General features: G+C 37.5%; 1 protein-coding gene across 1 annotated transcript in view; it reads right to left on the reverse strand.

Moving 5' to 3' along the window:
* Positions 1 to 444: 444 nt before the first annotated feature.
* Positions 445 to 22111, reverse strand: part of LOC107694929 (craniofacial development protein 1-like) — a 39899-nt gene continuing 18232 nt past the window's right edge. Inside the window, exons 6-7 of the mRNA XM_016494646.1 lie at positions 8220 to 8378; positions 445 to 1181 (exon numbers count right to left, since the gene is read on the reverse strand). Coding sequence (XP_016350132.1) covers positions 1091 to 1181; positions 8220 to 8378 — 250 coding nt within the window. The 3' untranslated portion in view covers positions 445 to 1090. The remainder of the gene's footprint in view (positions 1182 to 8219; positions 8379 to 22111) is intronic.

Here is a 22111-nt window from a genome sequence, read left to right on the forward strand (position 1 = left end):
TAAGGCATGCGCTTTTGGGGTTGAGCAATCAACCATAACACCCTTGCAACTGCTTAGCAATGCAATAAAAACCACTCAAAACACCTTTTATATGGTCAAGCGGCACACATTTTTTTAAATGATGAAATTCTGCAACTGCAGGACTTTCATTGTCAGAAAAAGATCTAGCAGATTATTATAGTCTTGAAAAAGGGAAGGATTCATGCACGACTTACTACAATGATTCAGAGATATGTGACTTAAACCCTGCTGATCCCTTTCCTAGATGATATTTAAAAAAACAAAAACAAACAAAAAAAAAACACAGACAGTGGTGGGGTGGAGTTAAATTGTATACAGAGTCAAGGGGGGCATAAGCTAGCAAAGAGGGATGGGGAAGAGGAAAGCCATAAGAGGTGGAGCAAGTAATTAATAGGTCAAAATAATTAACAGCAAGACGGTTCATTTAAAAAGAAAGTGTCCAAACTCAATGACATGATTTATTTCTGTCAGTGAAACACGATTAAAATGACGGCGGGGTAATTACCATAAAACCACTCTTAACAAAATAAATTCTTAAGACAGTAGTAAGTACGCATGAGAAAAACAAAAACAACTGCACTTTCATTTTACCATCAAATAAAAGAATATACCTGAATGCCTGTGTGTAAACAGCATCATTATATGGCATTTACATTTACAAAAAATCCTCACTGTCAGAACAAAGAAGTCAGTTTAATCTGTGCATCTTAATGAGGTTTTCTTTCCCATTAATGTCACTTACTGAATGGTTAGGATGTACCTCAATTAATTATAAAATGAGGTTTTTGAGGAATTCCTTGAGAAGAAAAACATCTTGAGCTGTTCCTCTTTCATATTAAAGAAGCCCTGATAAACGTGGACATGCAATATTGGACAAAGGAAGAGCGGAAGAAGGAAAAGACAATATGGGAGCTGTACATTCAGATTGTGAAGGCAGACCAGTTTTTGTTTTGGGGGGGCTACAGGCCATTCCACCTATATGACAAAGAAAACAGAGTGTATGCAGGGTGTGCGTGAATATGAGACAGTCTGTGTTTTGATCAGTGAATGTATCTGCTCTCTCCTCGTGTCACCGTTTCATGTTGCTCAGACGCACACTCTTCTCCAACTCAAACTGCTGGTGGTCCACTCGCTCTAGGAAGTGCTTTCGCTCCACGTACCTACAGACACAGAGAGCGGAGACAGTGAGGACACTGAGATAATGGTGGAGGAAAGCACATGTAAACAAGCACTTGGCAAGAATGACACTGACGCAAACCCTGGGTCTGGCGGTTTCTTGTGTCTGTGTGAGTTCAATGACTGCATACACCCAATATCATCTTTTTGCAACTGTTACACACTACATCTCCAGTGATGCATTTCTAAAGCTTCTTTCGGCACTTTTGTTGCCGTTTCCAATTGTGTCTTGGAATGAAGCACAACGGCGGTGAGTGGGGACAGTGGGGTGTTGGTAAATGTCAGCACTCTGGTGGTAAAGTGTTTTCACACACATATTCGTTTCTTTTTTTAGGCATGCTGGCTTCACGATGCTATTACCGGTCACAAGTGGTTTGCAATTGTAAAGGGCCACAGAATTTCAGATTTTGGATTTTTACCTTTTCTGACATACCTAGTTTAGGTTTTGAAATATTTACTTGCCCTCATGTTGCTCCAAACCTGCATGACTTCAGTTCTTTTGCAGAACACAAAAGATATTTAAAAAAAAAAAAAAACATTTCTGTTTTTGTCCATGTAATGAAAGTCAATGGGGTCCAATTTCATTTAAAAAACAAAACAAAAAACGTTTTTTAAAAAAAACATCCACAGAGGAAAGAAAGCCACGCATGTTGGATATTTATATTGCATAAAGGCAAGCTCAAATGATCAAAGGCCAGAATTTGACTTAGACAACACAATAGAGGCTTTAGTGAACCTGTATCCATTAGATGTCGGAGGCTATAGGTGCATGTATTCAGCCTCCCTGTTTATTGTCATTACAAGACTCAGAGTAAGAGCAGATGCTGAGGACAAAGAAAATAAAATGGCTCTTTCAGGCTGACATCATCTGGTTTTGCGGTTTTGCTCATAATAGTCTGGGTTTAGGTTCAGGGAGCTGGCTGATGATCAGCAGAGAAGGGCATCTCTCACACAAAGCTTTATGTGAGGTCTAAATGAATTGTTGTGTAGAGCACTGTGCACACTAGGAAAACCCTCGGAGCAGCTGCAACGCAGACATGTGAGGCTATGGAGCAGAGACTGAACATTTGATTAGATATCACTTCACGCCCCTGCCAATGATGAAAAGATGACAGAGAGCAAAAACTGATTGCCTGTGTCTTGTTTGAAGTCCTAATGGAATCTCTGTGAAACGCACACAAACACCCACATACTTACAAACGCAATCTGATTTGAGCAACACAGTGGGTTTAAATGGCTCATATAATGCTTTTTTTGTTTGTTTGTTTTTTACAGTTGGCATTTTACAATTTTTTTAATGCTATTGATCTCATGGATGATTCCATGCATGTTTTATTTATTTATTTGTTTGTGTCATTTTAATTAGTTTTATTTAATATTTCTATTTAGCTGTATTTATGTATTTATTTTTATTTCAGTTTTAGTAAAGTTCACTTAAATTCAAACACTGTACCTTTACAATACATTCACCTGCCAACACATTTTGAGTGCAATGCCCAAAAAACAACCAATGGATTTAAGTCCCCGCCATACATATTTTCTTTTTTGATAATTATTATTAATAAAAATGTTTTGATAATTATGCACTCAACTGTATATCACAATACACACAAAAAGAGCTGTTGATACTTCAGTTTTATTGACGCTTTAATTCTTCATTTTTTTCTGCCATGGTACTTAATGTACATAATATCCATAGTCAATTTTTGGCATCAAAACAGTAATAAATGTATGCACACTTTCCCCTTGTCTCTGACCTTTACCATTGCACTGGTATTTTTTCCTGCTCTGCCTTTAAGAGTTCTATGTAAATGCCCTTTTTGCATATGGAATGAGAAAGCAATTTGCTGTGCTTACACATGGGCTAAAGGTTTGCTGTTGGGTCCAATGTAGCTTGTGCTGCCCCTTTTTTAATGCCAGGTTTTTTTGTTTTTTTTTAAAGAAATGCATTGTGCAATTACACTGCGGCAGGTTTACATAATCAAATGACTCTCAACCTGTTCATGGTAAAGTGAAATTATCAGGGACTCATCTGGAGGATCTGCAGAGCTGTAGGTGCTACACACAGCCAAGAACAGGACAGGCTTTTCCACATTTTACTCTTTTCATTTGTCCATCTAGGAATAACAGTATGTTTCCTATTATGTTTCTAAACACAGAATAGCCATCTTTGAACAGGTAATTTTGTTGGAAGGAAGTTTTGCATTCTAAAAAAATACAGTATACAATTCAATAGCGTACTAAATTATTTTTAAATGAAGGAACAGTTGTTTTTTTAATGATATGACCCATTTAAAGCTATTTTAGTTTTTTGTTTACCTAGTTAAATTCTGTAAACACTTGCAATTGTGCATCCGGCCTGCAGCATTTGAAGAGCACAATCCATCACATGTCCGCTCTGTTCCCCCTTGTGTCTCAATCCCATGATGCTCTGGAAGCTCTGATGCCCAACCAACCATTTGCCTCCAGAGACATGAGGCCCTGGGTTTACAAACTCTGTTAGCTCTGACAGATCTGGGTGGATTTCTTGTCCTACATTTTGTGAAAAAATAAGATCTTCAACCATCATTCTCACACTGAAAACAGTCCTGTGGGCATACAGTTTGGCCTAGCGGCCTGTGCACTATGCTATTCTATGGTCTATGCGTCCTCCACACCCTTCAGCGATCCTCCTCTTAAACCACATCCCTCTCAGAGAAACAGAAATATGGAAACAGTGGCAGACCATAATTTTATCTGCTTTATTTTTAAACCCCCAGGCCAGGTTTTTAATTTAGTAACTGTTCCACTCCCTACAACTGTCTGATAGAGAACTAACAGTTCTTTTCATCCATATATTAAAAATGAGGAGCATCAGGCTCTTTTAGAAAAGCCAGGGCATCAGTGCCGAGTGTGCAGTGATATTTAAATGGAAAGTTTACCTAAAAATGTAAATTGTCATCATTTAATCACTTATTGCATACCTGTATGATATTCTTCAGATTTGAAAGGATGTTTTCTGTTCTTTTCTGGATGTTTCATTGTTGGTCCAAAACAACAATGAACCCCACTGACCATCATTGCATGAATGGGGAAAAAAGTAAATGATGATAAAACTTTAAGTTTTGGCTGAACTAGTTCTTTAAATTGACAAATGCATGGTAAGGGAGAAAAACAGAATGGCAACTGGATGCACAAATTATGTCATTATATATGACCATCCCCTCAGGACAAGATGCAAGTTTCTCCTCCCACATCTCCCTGCTTGTTTTTACACCAAATGCATCTTGGGAGTGGGGTAACGTCACACAAATGTGGCACTGCATTACCCCAGAGGAATGTAGGATGGGTAACTATGGTGACAGGGCTAGTTTAGAGGGGTATTCACGACTCAGAGGAAAGCAAGACAACAACTAAGTTGATGCACTACTGAGATAACCTACAGCTGCAGCTGTGGCATGAAACCCAAGAGACCTCACATTTACTCACCTCCTGAAACAAACCCATCGGTGCGCAATCACCAAAAGCTTGATGGGAAACAAATGTTCCACCAAGATTTCACTTCCTCCTAAACTCACTATGAATGAAATCTAATCATGACCGTAGAGTGGAGAGACAGAAACTATGTGTGTGCAGATCTCAATTATGGTCTTGTTTAATTTCCAAAACCTTTTGAAGTCTAAAAACTGATCTGTAGATTACAAGCACTACAGTCGGTCCTGACAGGGTAAGTATACTTCATCTATGAACTTTATTTTCAATCTCTTAAACATCATAATTTGTATCATAATGTTGTAATTTGCCAGAAAAGACCATGTATTTAGGTTTGTGGTAGCAACCCTGGGGACAAGCAAAAATTAGCTCACTATGTAAAGAACCCGTCCATACAGAGTACGGTTCACTCTCTATAATCTCTATATGCACTTAGTCTCCATTACAGCAGGCGTAAACCTTTTCACTGTTGACTGTTAGGTATTAATTATACATTTGAGATGAATGAGGTATGTTGAGGGAATCGATAAAGGGGTATGTCTGTTACTAAAATGAAAACCTCTTTCAGAAACCCCATCCTTAATATTAGGCAAAGGAGGGTGAGAACAGCATTTATAATATGACTTTACTCTTGTATCTTTTATTTATTACTATGATGGAATGAAATGGAAGCAAAAAAAATAATGGCCCGTTCATGTGTTTAAAGCTGCAGTCTGTAACTTTTTTTGGTTAAAAATGAACCGAAATCAATATTTGAGCAAGTGCATAACCAGCCAGTGTTCAAAACCATCGCCTTACTTTAGCCCGATTCACAACGGTAAGCTTATAATAATGTTTTCTAAGTCGAGTAGTACGGGTAGGTTTTCGCAGGAAATTCGAGCATGCTGCTGCGTCATTACGTCACGTCTGTAAACATAAAGATTGAGTCCCGGCTAGTAGGCTATCGCATGTGAGGATCCTGCAGGTGGCAGATCGTTTATAGCCTTATCTCACAGCAGCTGGAATAATTAAATTTATCATTTTGATGGCGGATTGTAATCCATTAAGGATTATGTGTTTATGAAACACCTATGTGACTGAAATTAAATTATTCCAGTTTTAAATGTGCATCTGATTACAGATAGCCTGGGATTACACAAGATTTGTATTTTAAAGACAACCAGTTCGAAGGGAGCATAATTAGCTTTTTGGGTTAAAATAATTTCTTAATATGAAATTCAAATGTTATGACAATTAGAGATTAGACTGTACAGAAATTGAAATCTACATGCTAATACACACTATATACACAAAGTCACGCAATGCTGATGTTGTTAACATTAACAATCTGAGAACAAAGTATAACAATAATAATAATTTGCACGGTTTGATGTGATATGAGCTAATCGATCGTTAGATTAAATCACCATTGGTAGCGCGATTAATTGTAATGCTTTTTTTTCCTCAGTTGGTCAGAACAAACATGGCAGACTTGTTACTTACTTGTTCTGATGACAATATCCGGTGAAAATTCTTATTTGCGTCATATATTGACGGACTGCCACACATACTCCGTCCTCAAAACATTAGATTAATCCGCGCTGGAGCCGTGCCAGAGTACAACCCACGCAAGGAAGATAATTTCGCAAGTAACTGCAATTCCAGGTTTTCAAACAGAGATGGCGACACCGCGCTGGAGCCGTGCCGGAGCACAACCCACGCAAGGAAGATAATTCCGTAAGTAACTGCAATTGCAGGTTTCAAACAGAGATGGCGACAAAGAGGCAAAACTTACAGACTGCAGCTTTAAAATTGAATATGTGTTCATATAGAAGACGTGGGCTAGAATGTCCCACACACTTCTGATTGGTCAACTAGGAGTCAGCCAAAACTATACTAATATAACAAAGGCGTTCAAAAGAGTCCACTTGTGACAAAGCTTCAAATTAGCATTTTTCTCATTTAAAGCAGCTTTTTTCATGACAAGTGTTTTTTTTTTTTCTACAAAGGTATTTGGCGAAAAGTTGAACTTAAGTTTACATGAATGTTCTCCAGCATGATTGCAGATGATTCAAAGATCATCTTGAGCTTTAATGGAAAAAGAACGCCTGACTATCTATACAAAGAGTCGCATGACTATCACAAGTATCTGAGTAGTGACCTGGAAATAGTGCAGAATCATAAATACCTATTAAACAGTTTACGTCAAAATGTTTCTCTGGTTTTAAATCCCACTAAGCTACACCCCGTTTCAATTCCAGCACAAACGAGAACCATGATGAAACTGCTGTAATAAAAGTGAGAAGTCAATACTGCAGTATTTCATTAACTTCCTGTAAACACTACTTTAAACTACTTGACCCTGGTTCACATAAGCTTTTTTTGGTACAGCCTTGCATCATCAGCTTTTGAGTAAAGTCCTATTCTTCACCTCTTTCTCCTCAAGATAGCCATCAAGGCCAAGATAAGCAGGTTTAAATGAAGTGCTATCGGCTTAGCTCCCACTCCATTCATTCTGCAGATCTACTGAATACTGATCCTAGACCAGGCTGGAGGGCAATGATAATCTCAATTTTACAAAGAGTTTTTTCATTCCGTCAACAATTGCGAAGAAGAGTGTGCATCATGACGGTAATTAAATGATTTTAATTAAAACATATTGTTGGCAAACATATAACGAGAAATATAAAACCAAAAAAAAAAGTTATTTTTTTCAACCTCAATAATGCTGGCAGATAAACTGTAAGAGCTGAAGCTGAACACTAAGTGAACACCAGTAAACACTTTACAAGTGGGTTAATTAGCTCACCCAAATGCATTGCCTAAAATTAAATACCATTTTAAGTGAAAGTGATTCAAATGAATGAATATGACATGACAAAATTATCAAAACACTGACTAAAACAAATGATCAAAAAAGATCATCAGGTTTTACTTGTGTAACGTGTGCTATTGTCTATTCTATTCCATTCTATTCTATCCAACTTTTCACCTATTGCGATGCGTTACTGTAATGTCATTTATAATAATATAAAAGTTTTAAATTAAAAGTAAAAAGTAAAAGAGTTTTAAATAAAAAGTGAATTAAAAACTGTCACAAGTGGATTCATTTAAACCCTACTGTATATTTCTTCATGTAGTTCATTCCCCAATAAACCAATCAGATGTGTGTGAGCAGACACCTGCATTGTGAGGCCACATATTTAACACCCACATCTCTCCTACACATAAACGTATGCAGTAAAACCAACAAGAGACAGTGCAGATCTTCTAACAGAGAAACAGTAAGGAATGACTCATAATTTGGCCAGAACAGAATCTACTTTTTTGCACTCACTACACAATTTCTCCAAATGCTCATCGCTACATCAGTGCATAATTAATGAATTGTAATGTATTATAAAAATTGTACCGAAACATAATATGCCAGCACACTGTGGCTTTAAGCACTTAAGACACTTAATGATATTTATTCAGCTCTGATGAAAATCTCAGAAGCTAGTGTGAGACACTAATGGGAGATAATATGAGATGATGTGTTTGTCTGGGTCAGTAATGAGGCTTAAACATACCCTTCTTTGCCTCGATTATGGATTGCCAGCTCGTCTGAAATGCCCTCCTCTGTTTTAAAGGCATCCCAGTCCATCTTAGACTTCTCCAAAGTGCTCATCTTCTGCTTTTTGGCTCCGATGCGATTCAGGATGCTCCCCATGCCCACTGGCCTCTTCGCACTAGAGGAAGGAAGATCATAAAAGATATTCTCAATCAGGATTTTCACGTATTGAAATTGGCTGTTCTAACTGAGAGGGGCTAAAAACAGCCTCCAGTGACAGTTTTGTTGGATTTCAAAGTGGAAACAGATCATCTGCATCAAAATAATTTTGTTTAAAAATGCAGGAAGACAGACAAAGGAACAGGGTAAAACATATTTCATCATATTATTTATAAAAAGATAAAATAATGATCCAAAGTGGAAGGAGAGGCAATCTTATGCTGGTATGCTTCTCGCAACATGCTGCCGGAACAAAGATGTGTTTTGAACATTACCAAAGTCATCTTGACACTGAGGTTGCGCTTGGCTGCAGTAATGAAATGTTAAACGATCTGTGGAATGAAAGAGATGAAGAGTCCAGACCAGCGGCCCTCCCTCTTGTATGTGGGTGCCAGAGGGAGTGAGTGGGCTGGGGGTCTGCAGGGGGAATGGGGGGTGGCAATAGGGCCTTGGGGTGCATTAGAGGGTGCCGGGGTGTCCAAAGACAGACGGTTTCACGCTCATGTGAGTCATAGGAGAAAGTCTGCCATGAGGAACGAGAAGGAAAATTGTGTACGTGGAAGATGGTACAATTGTTTTCAGAATATGAAATGAATATAAAATATAAATAAACAGAAAGGTTTGGGTAGGAAGGTATTGCAATATCGGTTTAAAAACACAGAGAACAAAACTGCACCACCTCCTTAAAATTCCCTTACATAAATCAGTTGTTAATGCTCTGTCTTGCTTCAAGCTGAAGTAAAATGAATGCTATGAACTTGTATTACTTGACTGCAGGGTAAAAAGACTTCATTAATTTCTTAATGAACTGCAAGTTGCAGTTTCCTCACTGTGATCGAGTCGATTTAGCAGGACTTGTGTGTTCAACACACGGCATGCATGTGCACACAGAGGAATGAGGCGACCCACAAACAGACACACGACTAATGTCTAAAGGTCTGACAAAATGCATCTGCCATCTGTGCAAAAACTGTCAACATTATTCAAGGAGGAAAACAGGGAGTTGAAAAATGCAAGATGAAAAATCGGAAACAAAGAAGAATGTTTTAACATCTGCGGGTACACAATTACTCTTTCTTTATTATGAATGTTTTCCACATTCTTTGGATATTTTCTTACAATATCTGGTCACATTCATCCATAAGTAAAACGTAAATATATCATAGATTTTTTTAATGCATTATATTTTTTGATTTTCCCAGTGTTTTATATATAAATGGATATAATTTTTAAAATATATTATTTATATATAAAATATTGGATTGTTAGCTGGACCATTTATAACTGCACGTATGTATATATACACTCACACCTGCAAACTGAAACATGTCAAATGAAGCACATGATTACGTGCATCTGTGTGCCACACTGTTTCACTGTTTCTGTTTCACTGCAGTGCCGTTCCCACGACAGTCACAGTCTGGCCAAACAACACAGAAAAAAATAATGTTGGGGTGCAAAAAAGCCAGCAAAAAGTAAAAATCAATAATGGTAAAATCAATACTGTAATTATATTCCCTCCGTTACAGCTGCATCCACAAACACATTTCATACGAGGAAAGCTCACCTGACTGCTGCACAACTATTAAAGTCACCTTATTAAAGTCACATGGAAAACAACCACAAAGATTTTAATATGAACAATTCAGTTAGCCTATATGAAATTATTCCCAGACAGCACAGCAGCACATTGGCCTTTCCATTTAAAAATGAGAATTGAAGAATAGTTCATTTAAAACGGTCACAAAGCAGTATCCCTGCGCACAGTGGAATCTTACTGGTAAAAAATTCTCAAAGAGAATGGTTAAGAGAGAATAAAATAGTTGAATAAAGTCATTATTTTTGTTTTCTTTGCACACAAAGTATTCTCGTAGCTTCATAAAATTGACCCACTGATGTCACATGGACTATTTTAATGATGTCCTTACTAGCTTTCTGGGCCTTGAACATGGTAGTTGCATTGCTGTTTATGCAGGGTCAGAAAGCTCTCGGATTTCATCGAAAATATCTTAATTTGTGTTCCGAAGATGAAAGAAGTTCTTACGGGTTTGTAACGAAATGAGGGTGAGTAATTAATGACAATTTTTGGATGAACTACAACTAACGGACCCACTTTATATTAAGTGGCCTTAACAACTATGTACTTACATTTAAATTAATAATTTGGTACAATGCACTTATTTAGTACATACATGTTTTTACATTGTACTTATATTTTAAAAATACCTGCATGTAATTACATCTGTAATTAATCTCTGTAATTACATTTATAATTACACTGTTGACCCATCCCTTACACCTTAACCCACCCTTAAACCTACCCATACCAACAAACCTTTCCCTAACCTTACCCGTATCCCACTTCAATAGCAGCAAAAGTGTTTTGCAATACAATATGAACAATAAGTACATTGTACTTAATTTTTGATGTAAGTACATAGTAGTTAAGGCCACTTAATATAAAGTGGGGCCAACTAACAAACTGAACCTTATTGTAAAGTGCTTTATTGACTCACACATAGGCATGGGTCAAGATATACCGCGATTTGAAAATTTCATGGTAATATTTTCCGTTATACCATTCTTGCGGTATGTGCTGTTTTTCATGTCTCCTCAAAGACTGAAAGTGTAGGAATCCCTCAGGTTGAGTGCAGTGTAGAGAGTAACACGACCCTCCTCCTCCTGTTGGTGCGAGCGAGCGGTCAGTCACGTGTGTATGACGGCCGAACTTAAGGAGCTTTCCCTGGAACTTACGCGATTGGCAACCGGCCGTTTTTTTGTCTTATTGCAAGCAACTCGTCTCTGTTCTGGACTTGCACAAACTGCGTTGCAATGCAATCGTTTTCCAAAATGTCATTTATGTGAAAATATGAAGTCTGTAAACGCCCGTTAACACAGGCTAGAGATGCTGAAGATGGACGCACAGAGAAAAATACTGTAGCAGGCAGATCACTTTCTGTTCATGATGCACAAACTATTGGAAGAAAATCCTCAATATTGATTTGGGGGTTTATATGAATGTGTTTCTGAGGGGAACTGACTGTCTTCAGAAAAGTTTACATGGTATTTTCTTTAATCTCGTCTCAGTCTATATAGTTCATATTAAAGAAGTGTTTCAGTGCAGTGCTGCTTTGTATACAGCAGTAACCAAGGAAACGCCGTATCTGGTGTTCCAAAAGAGCCTCCTGCTGTCAGAGATTGAATCTGCATCTCATTCAGAGCTTCTGCTGTTTGCTTCAGTCAGGCATGTAGTATAATTTCACAAAGCTAGTCAGAACATTCTGTTTTTGTTTCAAGTTGGGTTACTAAATCATAATAAAATTATGTATATGAAATTATATAACTAAATGATATGAAATGATATAAATTATACTCACACACTGAACTGAACTGAACTGACTCAATCTGGTTTGTGAAGCGAGACAAGAAACAACAAAAGTGAGACGAGGATGAATGTGAAAGTGTTACCTGCAGTTTAACAGCTTAATCAACAGAACCAATACATACACACAGAGAGAAACAGGAACACTGCTTAAACCCATCCGGACAGGGAATCAATATACAATCAGGGCTCAACTGATAGTCAATCCTGTGTGCCATGCAGCAGCATCGATGTGAGTGGGGAATGTTGGGCAGCCAGACCACAGTACACAACGCTGGGGCAGAATGCTAAAAGCAGAGCCAAGGTGACTGTATCCTGCCTCATCACCCATAATTGCTTAAACTGAGAGAGATGTATGTATGCATTACATCACAGGCAAATAAAATACAGCATACTGGGTTATGCGCCAGTGCAGGCACTTAAAAGTCAACTAAAAAGTCAACTAAATTGGAATTAAAACCTAAAGGAAACATGGATGTACAGGGTAAAACAGTAGCCCAGAAGTCTGTGAATTCAGTTGTTTATTTGCAGTCAGTTCTCCCATGACTGAAGTCTTTTTACCATCTCATTTAAAGGCACACACAGAGTCAACGTGTCCCATCACTCTGTGTAGGGAGAGGAAAAGGCTGGAACATCCTATTCGGACTCCTTTCAAGACAGGAAGTAGATTCCCCCACCTCATTATATCAGTTTATGTCATCGTAAGTTCACAGAGCGGATCATAAACTCAGCATCGACCCGCAGTTGGTTGACAAGTCTTTCCATCTCCTCTGTGAGTAATTACAGCCTTTGTGACATCATAAGAGAAGGCACAACAGGGCATCATGGGAGACGGACGCCAGCTAACCCTGAACACTTCATCTCCATTATCTCAGTAGCCTGCTTGCTCAGACTGATCTAATGGTATTTTGCCCCCTGAGGCGCGGACACTGGCCTAGTCGTAGACCAACTATTTACGAAAACGTACAGGCGTGGGCCTTGGAAACACAGCTATAAACCCAGTGCACACGTCCTCCATAAGACCCTGTTGCAGCATAACTGACCCACATTCAGTCCGACAGCCAGAAGCTGGAAGAACAGCCAGAGGAGAGACCACGGGGCAACACAAAAAACATCAAATCACAAAACATTCACACGCACATACTCTGTGCGCATATTTCAACAGATAAAGGAAGTTTCTAATGCTCATGTTTTAATCATATACGTGCACTGCAAAATATATACAATAGAAGGAAGAGCTACCAACATGTAAATACACAGCAAATATATCATTTAGTTAGTGACAAAAACTTCCACAAGCATCACAACACTCAAAGTACCTGGAGATCTGTTAGCATTGCCATTCATCATTGATAACTGGTGCAAGGATTCACAGAATTACGTGATCTGAAATCAGTCATCTTTGCTCATGAGTGAATTACTCTTAAAAGTAATTTTTTTTTTCCTCTTTTTAAAAATGTTTTTGAAAAACGTCTTACGCTCACCAAAGCTATATTTACTTTATCAATAATACAGTAAAAACAGGTAATAATGATAAATATTCTTACAAATTAAAATAACTTCACATGATCCTTTAGAAATCATTCAATAATGCTGATTTGGTTATGAAGAAGCCTTTTTTAAATACAGATTAATTTTGAAAATGGTTGTGCTGCTTTATATTTTTGTGGAAATTGTGGCTTTCTTCATGATTATTTTAAACAAAAATCTTTTGTAACATTATAAATGTCTTTACGGTCACTTTTGATTAATTTATTGTGTCCTTGCTGAATTAAAATATTAAAAATGTCCTACTGACCCGACTTTTGAACGTCGTGTATTTGCAGTTTTTATAGCATTATTCTGTAAGAATACATTGTCATTTTAAAATGGCTTTTGCAGCCAGATGGTGCTGTCATGGGCCACGCTAATCACCAAAACCTAGTTGACTAATTGTCTTGCACACAACAAGCCAGTTAGTGAGGCTGACTAGTAATGTTATCGTTAATGTTTGTTTCTTAATCATTTTAGCTTTAATATTCCCAGCAGCAGCGCTGCTGCAATTATGAATTTAGAGACAGGGTTTCAGGGTCAGGGTTGTTTGAACTGCTAACAGAAAGCCAAACCAGTCTCAGAAGTTGTGTTTCTAATTCCCTTTAAAAGCATTGCTAGTACAACATCAAAGCACCAATTGTAACAAATTCACCACATTCAACTATAAATTTCTAGATAATTACTGTCAAGACTTCAATTCGACTGCTGTGAGCAATGGCCCAAATATTACCCACAATCCACAGACCTGCATTTGTTTGTGAAGACTATGATAGCTTTGTGTATTATGAAATTATAGTTATTGAGTTATTTATTGTTTAGAAATTGTTAGTCTGTATAATGCTAAAAAAACACCTAATCTGTGTCTAATGGACATGACCCTAAAGCTGATTTAAAAAATTACAGTTTTACACAAACCGACCCATTATTTATTAACATGAGGAAACATAACCAATTTAATAATCACACATTAAATAATTAGGCTTAACAAGTGTGATAATCTTAGATTCAATGCATTACCAAGAGGCAAAGACAGAGAAATGTAAATCTGTCCTTCACTGTAGCATACTGCAACATAACATTTGGATGAAGAACACAATCTAGAGGCCCCCAAAAAACTATTTGTAAAACAAACCATGTGTGGACCATGTAAATTCTACACTGTCATTTGCCTCACGTCCTGTGAAGGACAGTCACACACAAATTATGTATTAGCAAAGATATTGGAGTTTAGAAATATGATATCTTCCCTGTCAAATCCCTCTGAATTTTAGGATACTATTTTTCTTTCTCTTTTGAATCTTCAAAGATCTGTTTAAGTTGGAAGATGAGGTTCTGAGCATCTCATAACACGATGAACGACAGATTTACATTCTGTGAACAATGAGCAGCACACCTGCTCATAGACGACTAATAAACATACAGTCGTTCACATAAACACACCTGCAGTGCTAAGACCTAGAGTTCAAAGACCTTTTACGCCCCGGGCCCCTGGCCCCTGTGATCAGCCACCTGGACTTAGTGACAATTGCAGCCCAACCCAGCCCCTAAGCTGTGATTTGTGTCTTTCATATACACAAAAAAATGTGTTATGTCTAAAAGTTCGCAAAAAACACATTTCTAAAAATACTCTAACGCCACGTACACACTATCAAAATCTGTTTGTCAATTCACCTTTTACTGTTTAATCCTGTTCTATACACACACAGTTATGTAATTTAAGTAATTCTTTAAGTAAGACAACCACATTCTACAACCGTGCTGATCAACTGAAAAATGCAGGTAGTGTCAATCGCATTTGCAGAAATGATATGCATCGTGTACAGAACCAAACTACTGAACTTGTTGTTAATGACATCTTTAAGTGCATATCACAATTGTGGTGCAGAAAATCACAGGGAAGGAGATACGTCTTGACTCGGGGTTGCCAGATCTTGAAATATGAAAAAAAAAAAGTCAAATAAGAACAAGCCTGCAAACTTAAATTCAAACTTAAATCCAAGCCACATACCAAAATACTAAGACTTGCACCTGCCTATATCCATAAAATGGATCATTTTATGTGATGAGTCCAAACAACAAGCCCAAAGATGCTTAATAAGCTTTTCTTATAAAAAGTGGACATGGCAACACTTCAAGAGCACGTTCTGCAAAGTAGCCTTCCAAACAAACAAAACACGATGGCTCTGTTGATGGTGGTTAAGCAAAATCGATTAATTTAACAAGTCTTTGGTCACGGTAATATTACTTTGGTCAAAAATAACGTATACCAAATGCACTAGACAGCAAAACATTGTCATGGTACAACAGTATCAATCATCGCAATATCAAGAGTGATATTATATCATACACAAACGAAACTGTAATTTAGGGGATTCACTTCCATATTTAAATACGGCTGTCACTCCTAAAATTTTAAAGTGCATTCTTGGCCAGTGCATTCAGTGTTGGGGAGTTATAGATTCAAGTTTTCAATTTTGCATATCACAATGTCTTCTATGACTCCACAAAAATTTTCACACTATGCTTAAGGACACCCTAGGCACTTTTCTTTGTTATAAATGGATGTTCACACTACTTTTATCCCTGCAATACAGACAACTAATCACAAACTGCCTCAATACTTGTCTGATTAATTATTCATATGCTTTGAACAGAGACAGAAACATGCCGAGTTTAGTTTCAGCATCTAAAGGAAAATAAACAGTGCTAGAAAACGCACCTCTGCTTTTTCCTATTCTTTTTGTATTCATTTCTCTATTTAAAAGACTTAAGACAATCATAGCAGGTCAATGTGACATTTCCAAAGATTGACAAGGAAAGGACATAGCCTACTGTACTCATCCTAGGGCTGGACAATAATTCAATATCAATATGTATCGCGATATAATTTTTTTCAATAACGGTGATATGATTTTCTTTTTGTATTCATTTCTCTATTTAAAAGACTTAAGACAATCATAGCAGGTCAATGTGACATTTCCAAAGATTGACAAGGAAAGGACATAGCCTACTGTACTCATCCTAGGGCTGGACAATAATTCAATATCAATATGTATCGCGATATATTTTTTTTCAATAACGGTGATATGGTTTTTAAACACATTTCCGATATTTCGATATACATTACCAGTGTTTCCCATACATTGATTTATTTGTGGCGTTTGACTTAATTGAATAAACATACGCACTGCACGTTTTAAAATCAAAACTTGTCGCGGGCGTTTTATATGAATGTATCTCTAAAGGGAAAGGACTGTCTTCAGAAATACACTACCAGTCAAAAGGTTTTGAACGGTAAGATTTTTAATGGGTTTTTTTTTTTTTTAAGAATTCTCTTCTGCTCACCAAGCCTGCATGCATTTATTTGATCCAAAGTACAGCAAACATTTTTTAAATATTTTTACTATTTAAACTAACTGCTTTCTATTTGAATATATTTTAAAATGTAATTTATTCCTGTGATCAAAGCTGAATTTTCTGCATCATTACTCCAGTCTTCAGTGTCACATGATCCAGAAATCATTCTAATATGCCGATTTGCTGATTATCAATATTTAAAACAGATTTTTTTTTTTCAGGATTCTTTGATGAATAGAAAGACCTAAAGATCAGCATTTATCTGAAATAAAAACCTTTTGTAACGTTATACACTATTCCATTCAAAAGCTTGCAGTCAGTATGAAATTATAGAAATTAATACTTTTATTTAGCAAGGATGATTTAAATTGATCAAAAGTGATGATAAAGACATTTATAATGTTACAAAAGATTTCTATTTCAGATAAATTATGTTCTTCTGAACTTTCTATTCATCAAAGAATCCTGAAAAAATTTGATTAGAACTAAAACTTGGTAACCATGAATGAATGCATATTTGTCATTTTAACTGAACTTAGGACTGGTGGTGGTGTTTAAGATATTGTTGGTCATAGGTAATAGTAATTATTATTAAAAGATGCTACTACTACTACTACTATTATATGCTGGGTTCATGAATATTAATCACGTTGTCAGCGTTCGCTCGAACTGATTTGCTGAAATCAAAACAGGGACGGTAATAGATGAGCGCCAGCCAACGAGAGCTGTTTGCGCATTAGCTCCGCCCACTGCCGAGAAACCGGCATATCTTCTGCTTGTTCCTAAAAGCTGAATAATTCTAAATGAACTGTTATTTTGACAGGAAAATACAACAATGAACATGGTTTACATGTAGCGCGTCGATATGCGTGGTATGCAAGACTCTCGCTCTCTCTCTTTGCATGTGTGAGAAACACAGCGCTATCAGTAAAGCGACGGCGAGTCATGCGCCTTCACACTAGTTTACGGTACGTCAAATACAGGTGCGCTGCGTGCTACATACTGCGCATCCATTGAGTACATGACATGATCCATTGAGCACATCCAAATAGTACAGATCGCTTGACGGAGAGCTCAGTCAGCGTGTTTATCGAGTGTTGAACGCCTCTCACACACATACTGGCGAGTAAAATCTAAGAATTTATTAGCCAATGGCTAATGTTAGACATTATTTAGTCGCCCAGAGTAAGATTTAGTCGCATATGCGAGTGATTTACTCGCAATGTAGAGGGTTGCACAGACATCTGTTGTGGCGTTCTTGGCAGATTTTACGAGGCTTTTTTAATAGTGTTCATATCGATATCGGAATTATATCGTATCGACTGAAATTAAGAAATATATCGTGATATAAATGTTTGCCATATCGTCCAGCCCTAACTCATCCAACATTATTAACTTTGTAAACATGCAAATACAAAGATCAATCCAAGTTTACAGGAAAAAGTTGAGTCTACACAGATTTAGATATCAGGTGCTTTGATTTAAAATGAGTAAATCAAGAAAGTCACATTTTAAGCTCAATAGTGACCTCATGTTTCATTGAACTTGTGCACCTTTATTGATTCTATTTCTGTTATTTTACAAAGAGTTGAAAAAGCATGTCACTGCATGTTGTACTATGCATAATTGTGCATGAGACCATTAAAATTGTCTCAATATTCAAACCCAGGTTTACAAATATACAGTGTGAAATTGTTAATCCAGGGTGAACTATTTCAAGTGTGAACCCATGAAGAAGCAGTTCCTCTCTCCCCTAAATTACCAGTGCAGATATTTTCAGCACAGATGGACAAAGTGTTGAGTCCAACTGTGAATTCAACTGAGCTCTGCAGGAGAAAGATGTAAGGAGACATGTGAAGAGATAAAGCCTTCCATCTCAAATAGACAGACAGATTTTGTTTTCACATGTTCAGTAGTTGCTGGGGAATCTGTCTGTGAAACATGTGTGTGGTTTGTCCTTTGGAGCTTCTCCAAGAGTGTGTGACTTTTGTGTGTGCACACAAGACCAGCCTTAGGCCTTTATATTCTTTGGGTCTGAGCATATAGGTGTATATGTGCATGTGTGTGACAAGATGTGGCACAGACTCAGAAAGACTGGAATGCAGGAAATGTATCCTCAAGACACAAACAAACTGGGCAACTTCAGAGTCTTCAGACTCATTTGAAGACTTGCACAGTCCTAGTGGAGAATTGTAAGTCTTTGCAGTGCTCCAAGATACAATCACATTGCTATCTCACACAACCCAGCATGTAACAGGAAGACTATTATATTTTCACAAAAACAGACGATAGACAAAAATGCAATAATCATGCCAAACCTGCTCCCATGATGCTAGCAGGTGTTTTTGGTGGTTGCCAGGACATTGCTATTTGCTTGCTAAAACTTTTAAAGTGGTTGCTAGGGTGTTCCGGGTTGTTGCTAAGCAGTTAACAACAGGTCAAAAGCCCACCTTTTCCTTGCGCAATATGTATGACGATATTGTTGTAGTGACCAAAGTGTGATTTCCATGTCGCTGTTACAGTGAATTCAATAGTGCTTCAATGATGAGATGGTATGATACGATGGTTTCACTTATTCACATAAAAAGGTAATAAACAAAAAGAAACCGTTAATACAATGGCGTTATCCAAAACAAACTTACTGTAAACAGCGACTGAAACCTTACATCTGCTGGCGTCTTCCAAAGTTCCACGAGTCCATTACGTCATTTACTACAGACGCGATATTTAAAGGGGTCATATGATGCTTTTTTAAAGATCATTATTTTGTGTATTTGGTGTAACAGAATATGTTGACATGCTTTAATGTTCAAAAAACACATTATTTCCACATAGTGACCTAGATATGTGGGGGTGTGGCAGAGTCTTAACTTTGATAAAGAATATCTATTTGGGTTTGAGACTTTAGTCTTTGCAACTTCAGGGATCTTATCTATTCACGAACAGCTTGTAACACTCCAAAGGGAAAGGAAAACTTGAAATCGCATCATATGACCCCTTTAAACAATCTTTCATATGACTAACATTCTTTAGCCAGCATGTGTCACTATATTGACATTAACAAATAAATTGAATGCCTCATACAGTCGTAATTGTTGTGAGCTCACATTATCGAGTATGTCGCCCACTTTGCAAAAAACAAACTAAAAGATGTCAGAGTGCAAGCGTTTACTGCGTTAACATTAAAATGCAGATAAAAATGCCCTCAACCTTCAAGATATAGTAGCAAAAAAAAAAAAAAACATTTTTGTCTTGTATTTATAACATCCAATATAGATAAGCAGCATTAGCAAAATAGCAAATGTGATATTGATTTTATGCAATAAGTCAACAATTTAATATTGGGAGTTACATTTTAGACACAATATGTTAAAATAGTCTGTTTTTGCACTATTTTCCAATTAAGTTAATTCCAAGCAAAGCCAGAAATGGTGTGACTCTTCGAGCAACACACAGCAGCGTTTTATTACTGAATGAATCAATGTTTTTGAACAAATTAGGTGAGTCAGTGATTCAATGACTCAATCATAAAGTAAGTGACTTGCTTCATTTCCGTTTGAATAAATTAGTTTCGTATTTAATGTATTTTGTCATTTTCCGGGATTTTGTCGAAAATGTTAATTAGATGATATTTTGCAGTTCAGATGTTGGTTATATCTACTGAATAACTGCATACAAATTAATAAAATACAGACTGGCATTAAAAAAGTAAATAATGGTGCCAGTCTCCACAAATGGTTGTGTAAAATTGTTAGCAACTGCTAGAACCTCAACAAAAATGTGACTAACCAGACAAAGTTCAGTTTAGTTACTTCATCTTCACATTACTTCCTCTCATAGTCCCAGAAAAACCCTGTGTGCTTTTACTCCCAGAAGTTGCATAGTCAATCAGATTGGAGCTTGCCAGATCAAGAAAATAATTTCAAATTTTGTCAGCGAATAGGAGCGAACTGTTAGCTAAATCTATTGAAAACAGCAATAATAAAAGAATAATCTCTGATTAAATCAGCATTGAGAGTGCCGTATGTGCGTGTATCCGTCACTCGTCTGTCTCTGCCCCCTTGAACACAAGGCTGTCAGATTTTGTTCACCTTACAAGTGTCCCAGTTCCAAGCTGTCAGTACATTTCCCATCTTCAGAGCCACCGCCTGCTACTTGCTCTGCATTTCCTTCTCTCACTCACATACTGCTCCGATCCTCATTCCACTCACATATTACTATACTTTGCGAAGAGGCCAGTTTGGTAGTTGTACAAATCCATAAAGCTTTCCTTAGCTAATTACGGTCTCATTATATCTGCATAACCGATAAGAGCGAGTTACTATAATCACTTCCAGCCATTTTGTCTCTAACGAGGCTAATTTCCTTCCTGAAAGGGTTTTCTCTTTGTATTTCAAGGGAAACTGGCAGGGGCAGTGAAATGTGGAAGGGGGCCTTGAGTGGACCCCAAACTGACATTCCCCATCTGTTATTGAAGAGAAGAGCATTACCCAACTTTCCCCTAAACGTTTAGACTATTGAAGCTCCGCAGCTGCATGTCAGTGAGGATGGAAATACACTTCCTGGCAGAAGCAGGAGCCGTCTCAAACCCTGGTCTAGTTGTGTCTCACTGACAGACTGAATGGAGGCTGATGGAGCTCTCAGAAACTGCAGAGAAACAGGAGGGAGGTAAAGTGTTTAAACAGCAAGAGCTGATTTGACATTTTAAAAGTGTCTGTGGTGAATTCCCCCAAAAAATGTTGAGCGCTGCTTTGGATATTGAAGTAAACACTCTTAATATTTCATGTGTGATTCTATATTCAGAGCTGAAGCTTGATTGTAGGTCATCGCAACTGTTTAAACACTTCACTATTAAAAGGGGGTTTTCACAGCAATGTCACAGAAGAACCAGTTCGTGGAACAGAAAGGTTCCATGGATGCTAAAGGTTCTTCCATAGATGATGCCAATAAAGAACATTTATTTTTAGAAGTGTTGAAGCAAATATTAAAAAGATTTAAATATATATCAGCTGAAGCTCTGTCAGATGCAACCGCAGTTTGTTGCCACATATTTACCACCTCCTGAGACAATGCTTTCTGTGATCTCTTGTTTAACACGGTGCCACTTGGGGGATCTGCATCTGTTTTGGCAGGAGCACACACACACTGACATACAGGAAACTGTGTGGCCTGATCTCTTTCGGGCCACGGCACATTTTTAGATGCCAGGGGAATGAAGAGTGGCCTGGTTTTGTCAGAAGCATTAGCTAGGAGACAGAGCACACGGCAGCGGCGCTCTGATGTGTCCGGTGGTGAGGGGGCGTGATATTGAACCCTTACTTCAGTTAACATGCATTTATTATAACGTGAGGACCGGCTGACACGGCATCCAGCTGCGAGGAGACCGGGAACAGGTCATTTCAGGTCTGCTAATGAAATTC

This window comes from Sinocyclocheilus anshuiensis, unplaced genomic scaffold (genome assembly GCF_001515605.1).
Source record: "Sinocyclocheilus anshuiensis isolate Anshui unplaced genomic scaffold, SAMN03320099.WGS_v1.1 scaffold286, whole genome shotgun sequence".
Lineage (NCBI taxonomy): Eukaryota > Metazoa > Chordata > Actinopteri > Cypriniformes > Cyprinidae > Sinocyclocheilus > Sinocyclocheilus anshuiensis.